Source organism: Mirounga leonina, unplaced genomic scaffold, assembly GCF_011800145.1.
Source record: "Mirounga leonina isolate KUSES-001 unplaced genomic scaffold, KU_Mleo_1.0 Mir_165, whole genome shotgun sequence".
Taxonomy (NCBI): domain Eukaryota; kingdom Metazoa; phylum Chordata; class Mammalia; order Carnivora; family Phocidae; genus Mirounga; species Mirounga leonina.
In genome coordinates this window covers 20,677,715-20,693,487 of record NW_023270415.1, presented here as the reverse complement: position 1 = coordinate 20,693,487, position 15,773 = coordinate 20,677,715, and the positions used below count along the sequence as shown (strand labels likewise).

Sequence of the window (15,773 nt, the reverse complement as noted above, 5' to 3'; positions counted from 1 at the left end):
CTGGCTGGCTCTGGGTGCCGGGGTGCTTGGGGCTGGCTGAGGGAAAGCAAATTGACACACCTGTTACCTGGCTTTTCCAGGTCCAGAAGTTTGAGGACGGACTTGCCGTCCACATCGGGAGGCGTGTCGAGCCCAGCGATGTCCAGGATCGTCGGGGCCAGGTCGATGTTGAGAACGATCTGTGGGACTCTGCAAAGGGACAGGAGGTTAGGCCCCAGATCTAACACTAGTGAGGGTAGCACAGAGGACCACTTTCTCCACACCGAGACTCATCGGCCTTCGACCTTCTCCCCCTCTATCTTAGTCTTTCATGCATAAAACTGTCTAACCTAGATCAGACAATTCCCACAGTGTTTCCAATGAGCTGAAGAGACATAATAACCTTCTTCCAGGAAACCCTTCTACTAACATCACCTTCTCCCCTCTTCCAGGATGTAGTGCAATGGAACAGCAGAGGCAGCGCCTGGACGAGGTTCAGAACATCCAGGTTCTGGGCCCCAATGAATCCATTTCCAGAATCGGGGACTCTGAGAGAGGCACGTGTGATGTGCCAAGCTTCTTCTGTGTTAGATCAGAAGTCCGGGCTGGGGGCGCCTGGGTGGCTCCGTGGGTTAAGTGTCTGCCTTTGGCTCAGGTTGTGACCTCAGGGTTCTGGGATCAGGCCCACGTGGGGCTCCCCGCTCAGGGGGGAGTCTGCTTCTCCCTCTGCCCCTTTCCCTGTTTGTGCTGGCACGCCCCCCCATAGATAAATAAAATCTTAAAAAAAAAAAAAAAGAAGAAGACGTCTCGGCTCGATGCTCCTTAAGGGCCATTCCAGATTTGGAATTCCACTTGCATTCTTTTCTTCAACTCTTTCCATAACTGTTTCACGTACACGACCTTATTTTACACAGAATATTGTGATGTGGCCGGCAGGGCATGTAAAACTCATTTTATAACGGGAAAAGAGAGCTGCATTGGGAGGTAGTGACTTGTCTAAGGTGGCAGAAATAGAACGCCAGTCCTTTAGGCCTTTTTTCTTCTAAAAGAAAATCAGCTTTTTAAAATTTTATTTTCTTTAAAAAATTACTTTAGTAATAATTTAAAAAAAAACAACTAAAGGCAGGCACTGGTTGTTTTTTTTTTTTTTTTTTTTAAGACAGTGTTTGTCTGATTCAAAGAAGTACAGATGATGTGTCCCTAATGATCACATTCTGTCTGTGTGCACAGGCCATGGGATGGGGATTCTGATGTTTTAGCTTTATAGTCATTGTAAATTAGTCATTGATAGTTAATTTTCCTTTCTCTTTAAATAGTATACTTTAGTTAATTTAGTGTGTGGTAGGGGAAAAAAACAAGGTTTTCATTTTCTAAATTACCAGCCTCCACCTACATACACCCTTTTCTGTTTTGGATGAAAAGAAACCAGACCCTGAGATTGGTAATCGAATTATCTCAGATATACATGAGCCACGGCAACCGAATGTTGCAAGCAGGGAAATACGTACATGGATCCTGGTTCTACACTTGGACCACGAATAAAGAAAGGCACACGGATATCAAAGTCATATGGCATGGATTTCCCCTTGACCAGTCCAAACTGCCCAATATGGTAACCGTGGTCGGCGGTGTAAATGATGTAAGTGTTCTCCAGCTCCCCCGTCTCCACGAGCATATTATACAGCTGAAATACAACGGAGACAAAATGGGCAAGATGACAATAGTGTTGCTGTGATTTCCCCTGAAATTCTTCCCCATTATGTTTTAAAGGCAAGAGTCACTTTAACAAGGCTAAGAAACATGGTCACTATCTACGTTTTCTAGTTGCTTACAATCCTGGAGGGGAAAAGTCTAATAATGGAGTAATATAACTCATTTGAATCTGGCACATTGTTCTTAAAGGTTTTGTGCACCTATTTAAAAACAAAAACAAAAACAAAACAAACTCCACAAAACAGCCTCTACCACCTAACTTATAGGTTTTATTTTGAAAAATCCATTGTTAAAGCAAATTTTATCACCACTTTTTATACAGTTATCAAGGGTTAAGAACAGGCTGCTTTGGAGCCTGATCCAACTGAATCCAGCCTTTAGGCAAGTTTTGTTTGGCTTCTGTGGCTTTTTTTTAAATTCAGGATATTTCAAATAAAATGCTTGTATTTCTGGTTTCCTTTGAAAAGTCAGAAGATCTCATGATATTGGATCTATTTTCCTACATGGCAAAAATTAGCTGGAGCCAAGTAGTTGCTCCTTGTTATAGATGTGGGCGTTTAAAGTTCACCATAATCCCCACCATGCCCTGTCGCTTTATATGAGACCAGCTTTAGGTATTTACATTATTCGCCTGATTCTTGAAGGTATTTGTGAGGGTAGCTCTTGACTTATGGTGTTTTGATTTTTATCTCCTCTTTGCCGCTGGCTCCAGAGAACCAAGCCTGGAGAGGTAATAGAAGGGGTCGAGATAAGGGAAGGAAGATAAAGTCACTCAACACACACTCACGTACACATATTCACACACACGGACTCTCTCCCTCTCTTAAAAACAGCAACAACAAAACAAAGACAGAATTAGCAAGAATGGATCTACACTAAGGAAGCTGGACCAAAACCCGTCACTGAGGCAAGTTCGTGTGCTTACCCTTTCCACAGAATCGTCCACTGACATCAAAGTCTGAAGCCTTTTGCGATGTAGAACGTTTGTAAATTCCATGTGGATGGGCAGCATGGGTCCCGTGTACTGCATAATCCAGTGCTTATCCATATTTGGTGCATAGTTATAACTAGGGGTTCTGAAAATATCCAGAAAGGATTCTTACTAAATGTATTTTTAGTCAGTTAGAGAAATATCTCAAGTTCGAGGTAATTTAGACATTGCTATTTTTTTCTCCCATGTGTCTTCTATGTTTATAAGAAGAGCTAAAATCCTCACTACCCCAAATATCACACATCCCCTAAAGGCATATGGATTCAGATTTATAAAACCAAGACAGACAGCTAAAAAGGTAATTAGTGCAAGTTCATTCGGATTCATTGAAGAAAATGTGTAAAAAGACATCAAGGTGATCATGGTATTGTAACACCTACAGATAAAATTCAGTAATACAGAAGGGAATGTTTTCATGGTGATGTTAACTCATAAAATTTGGTAGTTAATAGGGCTATTAGGTATAGTCACAAATATGTGGAATAATGATGAATCATAATTTCAACATATTTTTTTCTCTAATCTCTAGTCTATGAGTTTTTCTCATTCCTAACCTTGTATATAGATACCATTAATTTAATAGGATATGCTGGAATTAAAACCAAGTCTACTTCTGCAATATACATGCTTATCAATAAAGCTATTCTTTTTATAGACAATTCAATACAGGTGCAGAGCACAATTTTTGTTCACTACAGGGAGGTGGGTCCTATTCCTCTCGAACATGTGGGTTCAAGCCTGTATTTAATTTATCACAGAAACTCAAGTGGTGTCTCATACGTTCCACTGGGGGCCCACAAAATATGTTGCCTTCTTTTTGAAATCTAACCCGAATCCTTTGACCATTAGATGCTGCCACTTCATACTCCTAAAGTACATGTCTTTGCTAGAGTAATTCTCACACTGAGAATTATCTATTTATATTTGACATCTCCTCCAGACTACAACGTACTTGACCCTTCTCCTTAGATGTTATTAAGCATGTAGAAGTTGTTTAATATTAAAAACTTAGTATTTACCATGTGTTGGGTATTGTGTTGTTTTGTATACATTAACTCATTTAATTATCTCTGCTGTTCTTGGAAATCGGTTTATCATTCCCATTTTAAAGACTGATTTATTTATTTTTATTTATTTATTTGACAGAGAGACACAGCGAGAGAGGGAACACAAGCAGGGGGAGTGGGAGAGGGAGAAGCAGGCTTCCTGCTGAGTGGAGAGCCTGATGCAGGGCTCAATCCCAGGACCCTGGGATCATGACCTGAGCCGAAGGCAGACGCTTAACGACTGAGCCACCCAGGCACCCCTCATTCCCATTTTAGAGCTGAGAAAACCGAGGCTTAGCAAAGTTAAGTAACTTCCTCAGATGAACAAAGTTACTAGGTGGTAGATCCAGGACTCAATTCCAAAGCCCATTTGTTCTAACAAAATGAAAGAAGAGGGAAGTGTGGGGTGCTTCCTATGTCTCAGACCACTTTTCATAGGAACCACAACTTCACAAGTAACTGGTCTCACAGAGTAAGCAACAATCTATGTTGGTTGAGAAATCGGATAGCCAGTGTCTGCTCTGGGGAGGGTCCTATCAGTGAAAAATGGTGGATAATGACAAGGATAGGTGACCCTGTGCCATCAACTAGAGAAATAGGGGTGCCTGGGTGGCTCAGTTGGTTAAGCATCCAACTCTTGATTTTGGCTCATGTCATGATCTCAGGGTCCTTTTGCTTGGGTTTCTCCCTACCCGCCCCCCCACCCCCACCCCAGCTTGCTCTCTCTCTAAAATAAAAATAAATTAAAAATAAATAAAATCTTAAAAAAACAAAAACAAAAACACCCTAGAGAAACAGTCACTGTGAGCCCGGTGAATTCAGGGGCATTGACCACGTACTCCTCTGGTTTGCACTAGAGCAAATCTCCCTCAGGGTAAGCCCGGAGTTTCTGAGCTACGTTGATTGTACACTGGGCTATTTCCATGCATGCTGAACTATATAAATGCTGCCTGTTGTTATATTTTTTCTTCTGCAAGTGCATTTGCAGAACCTCTCTTTTGATAGTTGAAAATGCTCTTTTGGTACCGTTGAGCTTCTTGGCACAAAAGAAGGTCACATCATACCGTAATGATCAGTATGGATGCTGGTCAACTAGCAGAAATACAACAGCATAAATACCAATATAATATTGAGCACAGAAGACCCTGTAGCTAAAACTGTATAAAGGAGCAGATTTGCAGAGTAGGAAAAGCAAGTGTGGTTCACTTTGCTCATCTGTAAACGGGGATAATAGTATCTTTCTTAAAAAGCTCTTTTGAGGAACAACAAATCTCTGTCTATCTATCATCTATCTCTCCATCTATCACCTATTTATTATCTATCTCTATATCACTTAAAAGTGCCTAGAACAGAGGCACATGAGTCTCCTACATAAGCCAATAAACAAATACATTCTATATAAATGTCTGGGTTGAAAAATCCTGTCGCATTAAAAACCAAACAAGCTCTTCAGGTATCACCTGCCATTCTTTTTAAGAGAAACTTTCAACATAAACTTTCTTCTGCTTACCCAGTAAATGACTCATGAACCACTTTGTCCCATGTTTTTGGCCTGAAAGTGTTCCTCATATCTAAGCGTGAACACGGGCGGAATCATCCTCTTCAATCTCAGGAGCTCGTGCAGTAGGAAAGAATGTAAGCCCTGTTTCTTATTCTTCACGCAGCATGTCGTGGTACAAACAGGATTAGATTGAAAGGCTGAGGAGGATGAGAGTGGGGGCTTCTAAACCCCATCGGAGAGGGATTTTCACCCGTGGGGGTGGCTAGAGGTCAGAAAAATATAGCAAGTGGGCCATGAAAGGTCCCCTAACTATTTACTGATACGTGCCCTGAAAAAGAATATGGCTATAAAAGATTACACAGGGTTTCTTTATAATACCTAAACATCTTCCTCTCACTGCCTTTGATGTTGGTTTGCCTTAATTTTAAAATAAATTGAGTTGACTTTTTTAAAGCCACAAAACCTCAACACAAATAAAAATTAACAATAGGGAACCGAAACGAAGGCTCACAGCGGGCAAATGATATCTTCTACCAGCTACCTTGATGAGCTTGGCATAGCTCCACCTCACTTTGAGGAACGGGGAAGGTCGCAGCAAATTACAAGCCTCAAAATTGGACTCTCGGATTTACAGAATGACATATGTGAAATCTGGCTTATAGTAAAAGGGAGAGTTCAGGTCTGTTGTCAAAGCTGTCCTTCTCCACCCCCAACCGCCCCCCCCTCCCCTTAATTTCTCCAAGTGGGAGCTGACCCCCAGCTCTGGGGCTGAAATCCCAGGTGGAATCTCAGCAAGGGGCAAGGAGTGGGGGTATGCATTTGCCTTTTAAAGGAAGACAGACTGCCCCTGCTTCCCACAGAACAGCAGCTGTTCGGGGACCTGCAGGTGGAAGGTTGGGGGTCGCTGGGATTGACAATGTTGTTGAAAAGTGATCTTTTGCCAAAGACCTGTGGTTGCCTCCTGCTGGGGTCTGCCAAATTCCTGGAAGATGCAGCCTTCTGTCTCCCAGTGATAATTAAGGCTTGCTTCCCTAAGAATTGACTCACAATGACTCAAACAGGGCCTGGGGCCCTCAGCTACAAGAGCAGCCACTGAAAGTAGCAGCTAACTGTTTTGGGGAGAAGTGGAAAATCACACGTCCCATTGTTTCAGAATGTTTGGGGATTAGAACTGAAATCTCATCCCAGCCCTGTTACTAGTGTGTGATCTCGGGCAACTTTGTTTTCTCTAAGCCTCTGTTTCTTCATCTGTATAATGGGAATAACGACTTCAGAGCTTTGGGAAGGTTTAATTCTCTAAGCCTCTGTTTCTTCATCTGTATAATGGGAATAACGACTTCAGAGCTTTGGGAAGGTTTAAGGAGATTTCAGTGACTCCAGAGAACAAATCCACATGTTCATACCCATCCGCACAGGGAGCTGGGAAAGATCTCATCATTTAATAGCTCTTTGGATTGCGGTGGCAACCCTGAGGACACCCTATTCCCATTTTACAAATGAGAAAGTAAAGTGTACAGAGGTGTCTCAGAAATTCTGTCCTGGGGCCGGAGTGTCTTCGATGACATCACAACGACCAGAGTCCTGCACCTCAGTCCCCAAGAAGTGCCTCAAAATCCCAGGCATTCAAAGATCTGATACATACATTCCTTTCTCTCAAAACTAAGTCCTAAAATCCTTAGCCTTCGTCCTGATTGAAAATATTAGCCTTTTCTGCTTCCCGTTCAAGTGCCTCCCACCAGCTGCCCAAAGTCTGCTTTTGCTGACAACACAAGATAAAGTCGGACCCCCCAAGGCAAACTGGATGCATCAGCGAAAAGACAGATAACACTGGCTCTTTGCTTGAAAACTGAGAGGACAGATGACTAAATTGTCGTTTTTAAGTTTCTGTTGCTTAAAAAAAAAAAAAAAAATCCACGTTGGGGTTACAGTTGCATGTGCCTGATCTGGTAAGACTCCTTGTTGTCCGTCCCGAGAAGGATTTTACCCAGTAACTGTGCATTCCAGGCTTACACTCTCCCCAAAACACAGACTGTTCTCATAGTTAAAAATGTTAACTTTTCCCGGGTGAGGCTTCTCTTCTCTGCATGTTGCTTTTTCTCCATGTTTGGATTTATTGCTCAGCACTAGATCACAGATCCTTTCGACCACACATTTGTGACTTCAGCCTCTGCCATCAATGCTCTTTGGGCTTTGATTCTCTCTCCTCTGCTGCTTATTGGCATAAGGAGAATACGAATCCTGAAAATCAATAATGTCACCTTTCTTTTTGATGGTGGGTATTTGGGGAGAATAATTCTCACTGGAAGAGAAGTGGTTTTAAGAAATGCATGTGTTGTCTATTAAATCCATATTCAGGGAATTGCAAAGAACTTAGCAGTTCATTTTTACTGCTGATGGCCTTTGCTGTCACCCAGTGAAAAGAAAGACATTTCTAGTGTTTTATATCTGAACATGTGTTTTCTTCATTTGTTATTTAGTGTCGGACAACAACAAAAACTCTAATGATCTAACTCTTAAAGGGTATTGGTAGCGGGACCGTCATTCTGTAAGAAATGAAATAGGTTTCAATTCCCAGAATAAGCCAGTTATAGAGATTTAAGACACACACTCAAAGCATTAAATTGGAAATTCTATACTTAATCTCCCAAGCCACACCATCTCAGCTTTCACTCAAATTGAACTTATTTAATTGACTTTGTAGAGATATTCCCCACCTGAGTTCAAATGTCTTTAGGTAAGGTAACATTTGAACGCACGCAGAATAATATCAAATGATCTTGATTATAGATACCGCAGGAAACTAAATTAAAAAAGTCTTCTAAGATGCTGCAAACTCCAGCGGAATTGTGCAAACACACACACGGAAGCCACTTCTAATATTAACTGTAACTGTGAAGAGTACTGAGCAAGCCGGGGGGCAGTGCAAAGATCACCTAGGGCCAAGAGAACAGAGTTTTGACTCCAGCTTTGTCCCTATCTACTTACGTTAACCTGGGCAAAGCCATTTGGGTTTTTAATTTTTTTTTTTTTAAATAGAGTTTGGGCCTTCATTTTTCAATCTAAAAATTTATGGCATTAGATGATCTCTAGGTGTCCTTTAATTCGTAAAACTGACTGCTTAAATATTTTTATGCCATTAAAATATGTTTTAATGTCACCTGGGTGGTGGGGTTAACACGCTTATTCATTTGCTAAACAAAAAAGTATCTGGCAAGGGATAGGGCAGGAGCCATGCTCCCCAGGCACCAGAGGCAGAGATGTAACACTTGGCCCTGCCTTCCGGAAAGAGCTATCTTGCCTAACTCCAGGGCCCCGCATTCACACAGTATCCTGTGTGAATGCTGCCCCCTGGAGGTGTGCAGTTTGACTTCAAGGGTCTGGGTAAACAGCCAGTGCCATGGGATATGCAGGTCAATGATAGAAGAACAAAGTGGGAACACAGGAAAGGAGCAATGAGTTCTGCCCAAATTAAAGATTTTTATGGAGAATTTAAAATTCTCTCATTTTCAAAAGCACTTTCTTTTATGGATCTGTGGAAGAAATGAAGTGAGACTGTGCAAATTCTTCTAAGGAAAAACCTTTCTTTTCAACTTCGGACAACAAAGATGTTTCAAAAACTTTGTTCTGAGGCTTACGCAGAGGTAGTTGTCCCTTTAACGTACTACCTCATCCCCAAACTGCACTTTTAGACGGATTCTCGCAAGTCAGTGGACCTGGATTGTTCTACCAAGATTTTAGATTCCACTTGAACCGTGTTTGTGTGTTCACACACATTTCCAGGGGTGGGGAGAAAGAACTGATGAACTGGAACAACAACAACAACATTTTCAGTTGATAGGGGGACGGTTGGTAGGAGGGTGATGGGGGAGTCTCTTAGCTTCCCCCAGAATCATCGGGTAGGTAAATGGAATCTCCTTTCCTGTCACTACTGCACGTTATCACATCGTGGCGGCCGGCAGAGACAAGCTATGTCATTGCGAGAGGGAGGGGACAGCAGTCCCATGAGGAAGGATCCTGGGATGTAATTTACTGAAAAGCACAGTAGGGTCTTCACCATAGGGAAGAGCTTTACGATAGGGGTTACTATGTGTGATGTTATGATGGAGGCTCCCTCAGATACCACCGAGGCCGAGAACAGCCGAGCTGCTTCTGATTAAACAGTGCCAGACAGTCACGAGGGGTCCATATCCGTCCCCATTCTTAGTCGCTTGGCAAAACCTCCAGCCTCGTGTGTAAAGCCAGCAAGCCAGTGTTGGCCCGGCTTTCTTCCTTTGTTGGGAATGGAAAGCGCCGTGGAAACACGATGCGTTCGCCCCGGTTGGAGAGGGCGAGGTGACTACCACCTGAGGCCACACGAAAGGCATCCGGATACTGCGTGACCACCAAGGGAGGCGACCTCCAGGAACGTGTTCACGTTACTTGCTTCTCCGAACAGGGGAGAGTCTATAGCCTCTCACTGTTTGCAGAGGGCTTGCCAAACATTTCTGCAAAGTACTTAACTTCCTACATCCCTTTGCTCGAATGTGTGGCTAATGTTTTCACTAAGGAACCCGGCCATTCAGGAGCTCCGTGCACCACAATTAGCCGCCTGTCTTCATCTGTCTCTCTCCTTTTGTCCACAGACTGAACTGTGGACCTGTGCAGTCACTCACAGTGACAAGAACCGCACACGGGCTCTCGCCGGCCCCCTTGGCCAGCGAGCGACAGCCAGGGAGGCCTGGACAACTAAGATGCAGACAACTCAGGCCTTCTGAGGCCCGCGGGAGACACAGCGGCTCTCTCCATGCTGCGGGCACCAAAGCCCAAGGCTTAGCAGCCGATAGAAGCTGAAGCGCCGGACCAACCGCATGGATTTTCATTTTCTAGAGCTGAGGGTGTTCTCCTCGCTGGCACTTGCTCACAGCACACATTTTGCACCTAGAAAAGATACCACAGCCCAGATCGGTGCTTATCCTGTCTGGGTTTTTAGAATGGCCAGGTGCGAGAGGCTCTTCCCAATGTGAGTCTTAGCTCGTTGAGAGCTTCGTCACATCACAATGGACACGTATCGATCTGTCATTTCTTCAGCTGCTTCCCCTCAACATGAAGTTGAGCCAAATGAAACTGCACTTTTTGTGGGTCAAGAAAGATGGAATCAAGAAAGAGCAGCTTTATATTGTTCATCTCAATAGAAAGGATCACTAGGAATCAGCATCTATGAAGTGGCTTTTATGTCCCAGGCCCTATGTGGGGACTTGAACGATGCTTTCTTTCTTAATTTTTGTTCACGACACCATGTCAAGGTGCTAGCATTATCCCCATTTAGCAGATGAGACAATGGAGGCTCCTAGAGGTTAAAAAAAATTGCCCAGGGGGCGCCTGGGTGGCTCAGTTGGTTAAGCAACTGCCTTCGGCTCAGGTCATGATCCTGGAGTCCCGGGATCGAGTCCCGTATCGGGCTCCCTGCTCAGCAGGGAGTCTGCTTCTCCCTCTGACCCTCCCCCCTCTCATGTGCTCTCTCTCTCAAATAAATAAATGAAATCTTTAAAAAAAAAAAAAAATTGCCCAGGGGCTTAGTAGAAAAGATGAAAAAGGAACCCTTGCTTGTTTGTCTCAAAGGCCTAAATACTTTTCACTCTGCCATGGGTAGATTTTGTTTTACAGAGTCAGCAGTAAGGCACACAGGTGGTTCACGTGAACTCAAAAGGAATAACCGAAACAATGACCGAGTTATATATTATGTTCCTACCCCACCAGATGACCTCTGGTGACTCTCTGCTTACAGTGATGTACAAATTCATTCAAGTCCTCAAAATTCTGCTAGCTTCCCTTTCTAGCGTTATCCCTTATTGCCTTCCTTGCGCTCCATTCTCCTAGGTCACATCTCAGATGGCCTCACTTAACGTGGCGGCCACTTGTCCATGCTGCATTTTCTTCCTGAAACCATCCACCCGGTCTGTAGAATCAGCTTCAGAAATGGTACCCATTCTTTGAGGCCCACTCTGAATGTCTGCTGGTCCGTGACTTTTCCGTGTTCCCCTAAAAGATGTGAATGCCTCTTTCTCCAAACTTCCATAGCCCCTTGAAGGCCTGCCCTAGTACTTACGCCTTCTGCTCCCACTGGTGCTATGGCTATTTGGACACTTGCCCATCCTCTCCCTAGAGTAGGGGTTGGGGGCAAACTCATCCTGTAAAGGATCAGAGAGCAAATATTTGGGGCGTTGCAGGCCCTACTGTATCCGCCACAACTACTCTGCGGTTGAATTGTGAAAGCAGCCGCAGATAACACACAAAGAAATGAATATGGATGTATTTCAATAAAATTTTATTAACAAAAGCTGGCGGCAAGCTGAGTTTGGCCCCAGCATGCCAATCTGTCTTTGCTCACTGGGTCCCGATTGGGAGCAATTGTGTCTTCCTCATGCCTTTCGTCCCAGCTGTACTGTTTAGCGCCACTCATAAATGTTTGTGGAATCAAAGAGAATTTTTAATTGCTGGGCTCAGAGATACTGTTGTTTAGTTATCACGAAGGCCCTGAGAAGTCTGCAGGTTCCTCTCCTCCTACAGTTGTCTGTGCATGCCACTGAGCTGCCAGAACCTCTTGACCTGCGGCTGATTTTTCTGCCGGCTCAGGACCTTGCCCAGAAGCTTCAAAGGCAAGCTGACTTCTAAGGAGCCATAAAACACCCCATTTTGTCAGCCCCTTCTCCTGAACCTCGGGAAAACACCAGCAAAGTTTACAGTTATAGCAAGCCACCATAGGCTGAGCATCTGCCAATGCGACAAGAGAACTGACACAGAGTGATTTTTCTGATTCAAAAGGAAAGAGAAAGGTGGGTCCCAGGGCAGGGAAGAAGACTGCAAAGACCTTTCTCTTTCACTGAGCCAGCGGGTTACTAAGTCTGTAAGTGATCTCTCATGGAGAGCCCCTCGCCACTCGTGGGCTTCGCTCATGAATGTAGTTGCATGGTTATATGAAGGTAGACCTTCAGAGGCCTGTATATCCATCCACAGCGTTCTTTCCAAAACACAGCGGCTCACCCAGACCATATTCCCCAGGCGCTGGGGCAACCTGCTTTCTTTGCTGACAATAGTTTATGTATTGAGACGCTTCCATCCTTCCATCCTACTGGGCGTGTTCAGCAGGGTATCTGTCCTGGTTTTATAGTTACTGTTAGTTCCTGTCCTCAGTCAGCTCTGACCTCCTTCCTTCTGTCTAAATCTCTTGATACGATAGAGATGACCTGAATACCACTGGCCAAAAACCAGCAGCTTGTTAGTTATAAGATTAAAAAGTAAGAATATAAGGAAAGGTTCTTTCCTTATAAGATATGTAATGACCAGCAACTACAGCGTCTTTGGTATGTCTCTCTTCTCATAAATACATTTACTCTATTTTCTTTCTGTCTGGGATTGTGGCTGGGAAATCAGTGTGGGTGAGAAGAGATGATACTTAAGCATAAACAGATTAAGAACTAATTTTGGAGGTTTAGTGATGAAGGAAACATACCAATTCCCTGGTCCCTACCTGTCTGATGGCCGATCCTTCCGCAGACACAGAGCCAACTGCTCTGTAGGGAAGGCTGTGTGTTATTGCAAAGGATGGGAAGGAAGCGAGTCAATAGAGTAAAAAATAAAATCATGTTCTTTGCTGCCAAGGCATCCGGACATTTCTACTCTTAGCTAGTGAGAGTTATCGGTGTAACAGGGCTCTCTGCTCTCTGCCTCGGTACCCCCACACCATCGGCCCCCTCCCCTGGGCCTCCCTTCCCCTCCTTACCAAGGCTCCTCCCTCTCAAAAAGAAACATCAGGTTATTTTAAAACCGTGACCTGAGAAGGCCTCTAGGGCAAGCCCATGCAAGCTGCTTTCTGCAGCAATCCTAATTGCACATCTGCAGCAAAGCTGCCCCCAGTATCCGCCTAGAAGACAGACCCATGTTTCTACAACCAGACCAGGGGGCACCACTCTGCTGCTATGAGGAGTATACCATTTGATCGTTATGTTTATGAGATCATGCTCAGGAATATCATGTAAGACAACTGAAGGGAACGCCTGATACAAATTTCCCCCATTCACCCTACGTGCTTCTCTTCCTTTCCATTTAGCTACTTAAAAAGGTTGGAAATGTGATTCCTAATCACACCACTAGACCAGGTCCTTTATGCCAGGCCCCGTGGCCAGCCTGCCCCGTGGGCTCATGGCAGGAGCTGGTTGGTTTACCTGCCTCTGGAGACATGGCGTGGAAGGAAATGGGGTGAGGGAGAGGACGGAGGTGGGGAGCAAAGGAAAGGCCCGTGTTCAGCAGGTCCCAGAACTGACGTTATTACTCACATGTGTTGGGAAGCATTGGGGTACAGTTTTGAAAACTGTGGGGCCGAGTCCTCGGGGCCGTGGGGCGCAGCGTGGCTGATCACCATCATAATGGGCCTATGGGGATACATTCTCTTAGACATTTTGAAGTAATTAATGCTCTCGTTAGTGATTAAGTCTGTGAAGTAGTCCTGAAACATACATTTGACACAAAACAAAAATTACAAAAGGTGACATTCATCAGATCACATTTGAATACTTCTTTCTTCAGAAGCATCTCACTGAGTGAAGGGATAAGGTCTAAAGCAGGAAGGAAGATGATACTTCCCAAAGCAGCAAAACATCTTCTGTAACAGACAAAATCAGTTGCCAGTTACTTTCTAGGGTGGCTAGCTTGGTAACATGCAAAAATTGTATTTTGAGTAAGGTACAACTTAGCAATTAGGAAAGAAAAAAAGTCCAGTCCTGTTTGCCCAAAATAATGATCAGATCTGGCAATCCAGATGCTAGAACCCATGAAACACCGGATACATATTTCATTCTTAGGTTTCATTGATGTAATTCGTTGACAAAAAATTTAATTACTTCAAGGGCAGGAAACACCCACGCCCACTACAAATTCACAGTTGCAGAACACATACACACACACACGCGCGCACACACGCACATGCACAAACAAAAGAAAAGGTCTTTTCTTTAAATTCAAAATTCACCTGTGGGAATTATACATTAATTGCTAATGAAAGCCATAGCCAAAATCTGGGTGCACACGGAAAAGCTGCAATATTTTATCAATTAATTCACTTGAAACACTAAATATGGGGAGCATTTGATTTCCTGCAGATTATACTGTTAATTGCACAACTAAAATGATACAGCTGCTGGGATTTGAGCCTGACTTGTTAATAAAATGACCCAAGCTGCAGTCTGAGGGACTGATGCAACTCTGTAAGGGGGAAGGAAGAAATGGAATGAAAAGGAACGATGAAAACTTAAATTAAACCACCTGCTTCCTCTAAGTGGGTATCGTTGGCCTGGAGCTTCAGTACAAAGTTTATTCAGAAAGTGCCCAGACAGCATTCACAGTGTCAGAGGCTCCCAGGCATGACTAATCACATGTAGATTCAGGGACCAACACAGCTGCAAAAGCAGTGCCCAAGGGAGGAAATCTGTGTCACATGTCATTGTGAGGACAACTCCACAGGCCATCACCTTCTTCCATGGGAGTGTCTGTTTCATTCCTTTTCTCACCAAAAAAAAGCGCCATATATTCTTTCCGGACACAGTTGTCTTTGACACTTAATCAGCTGTGATAATGGGCAAGTTACGCTAATTTTAGTCTTTGGAGGGATTCTTGATTACTTTGCTCTCCTTAGGACAACAGGGAAAGAAAGGTTAATAGCTTCAACAAGGAGCATGAAAGCATCCCCACAGATAAAAAATGATAGCGGTGACAATTAGCGCACTTTGTAGAACATTGCTCAAATCTGCCTCCAAGGTCCCCGCCAGCTCTCAACTTTGTTGAGTCTGGAATCCTATTAGCAATGTTTGTGAATTCATTTGCATTCATTGTTTTCTGAAGGCGACGAAAGAGCGAGACTACAACACCTTATCTCCCACCAAGCTCCTCGAGCTCAAATCGGGCCAAGCGTAAAGGCAGCACTGTGCCAAAATTAAATCAAGTTCCCTCTCTCTGATTTCTACCAATGGCTCTTTCGTAGTGATCTACGCTAGATAGAGCAGATTGTCGGCTTCTTTTAGATAAGTGAGGAAGAGCTGGGCATGGCTAGAAGGGAAGAGGTATTTTAGGCTAATTAGCAGGCTAAATTCGAAGGTATTTTCCCCTTCACTCTTGTCGTCTGAAACTTGTTTTATTTTTGGTTGGCAATCACAAAACCTTTGTGAATTTTAGAAAGTCTAATCTGGGATGGATTTGTTAGAGACACGGAGGGACGTGTCGATTTCAGTTTCTATGAACTGATTTGGAAATCCGGGGATTGACGGCCCCAGGGACTTTTGTGGACTCTCGCTCCTGTGGGGCCGATGTCCTTGTCACATATCAATGCTTGGTCAGACAGGAGGAAAAGCGAAGAATGTGGTTTCCCCGACCTTCGATTATTGCGCTTGTCTGCTCTAAACCTGAAGCCACAGACAAAATGCACTTTTACGCCAGTGAAAAGCGAAATGGTACAAGATGAACATTTGATTATGTGGACAAATCCTCTAGGGAGTAGGAAAAAAAAAAAAAATCA

General features: G+C 43.9%; 1 protein-coding gene across 6 annotated transcripts in view; it reads right to left on the bottom strand.

Moving 5' to 3' along the window:
* The window catches only part of SULF1 (sulfatase 1), a 176,526-nt gene that overhangs the window by 39,838 nt on the left and 120,915 nt on the right, over positions 1 to 15,773 (bottom strand). For all 6 annotated transcript variants that reach the window (XM_035011299.1, XM_035011298.1, XM_035011300.1 and 3 more), the window contains 4 exons: positions 13,543 to 13,712; positions 2,618 to 2,768; positions 1,488 to 1,663; positions 61 to 189 (listed from right to left, as the gene is read on the bottom strand). In XM_035011299.1, coding sequence (XP_034867190.1) covers positions 61 to 189; positions 1,488 to 1,663; positions 2,618 to 2,768; positions 13,543 to 13,712 — 626 coding nt within the window. The remainder of the gene's footprint in view (positions 1 to 60; positions 190 to 1,487; positions 1,664 to 2,617; positions 2,769 to 13,542; positions 13,713 to 15,773) is intronic.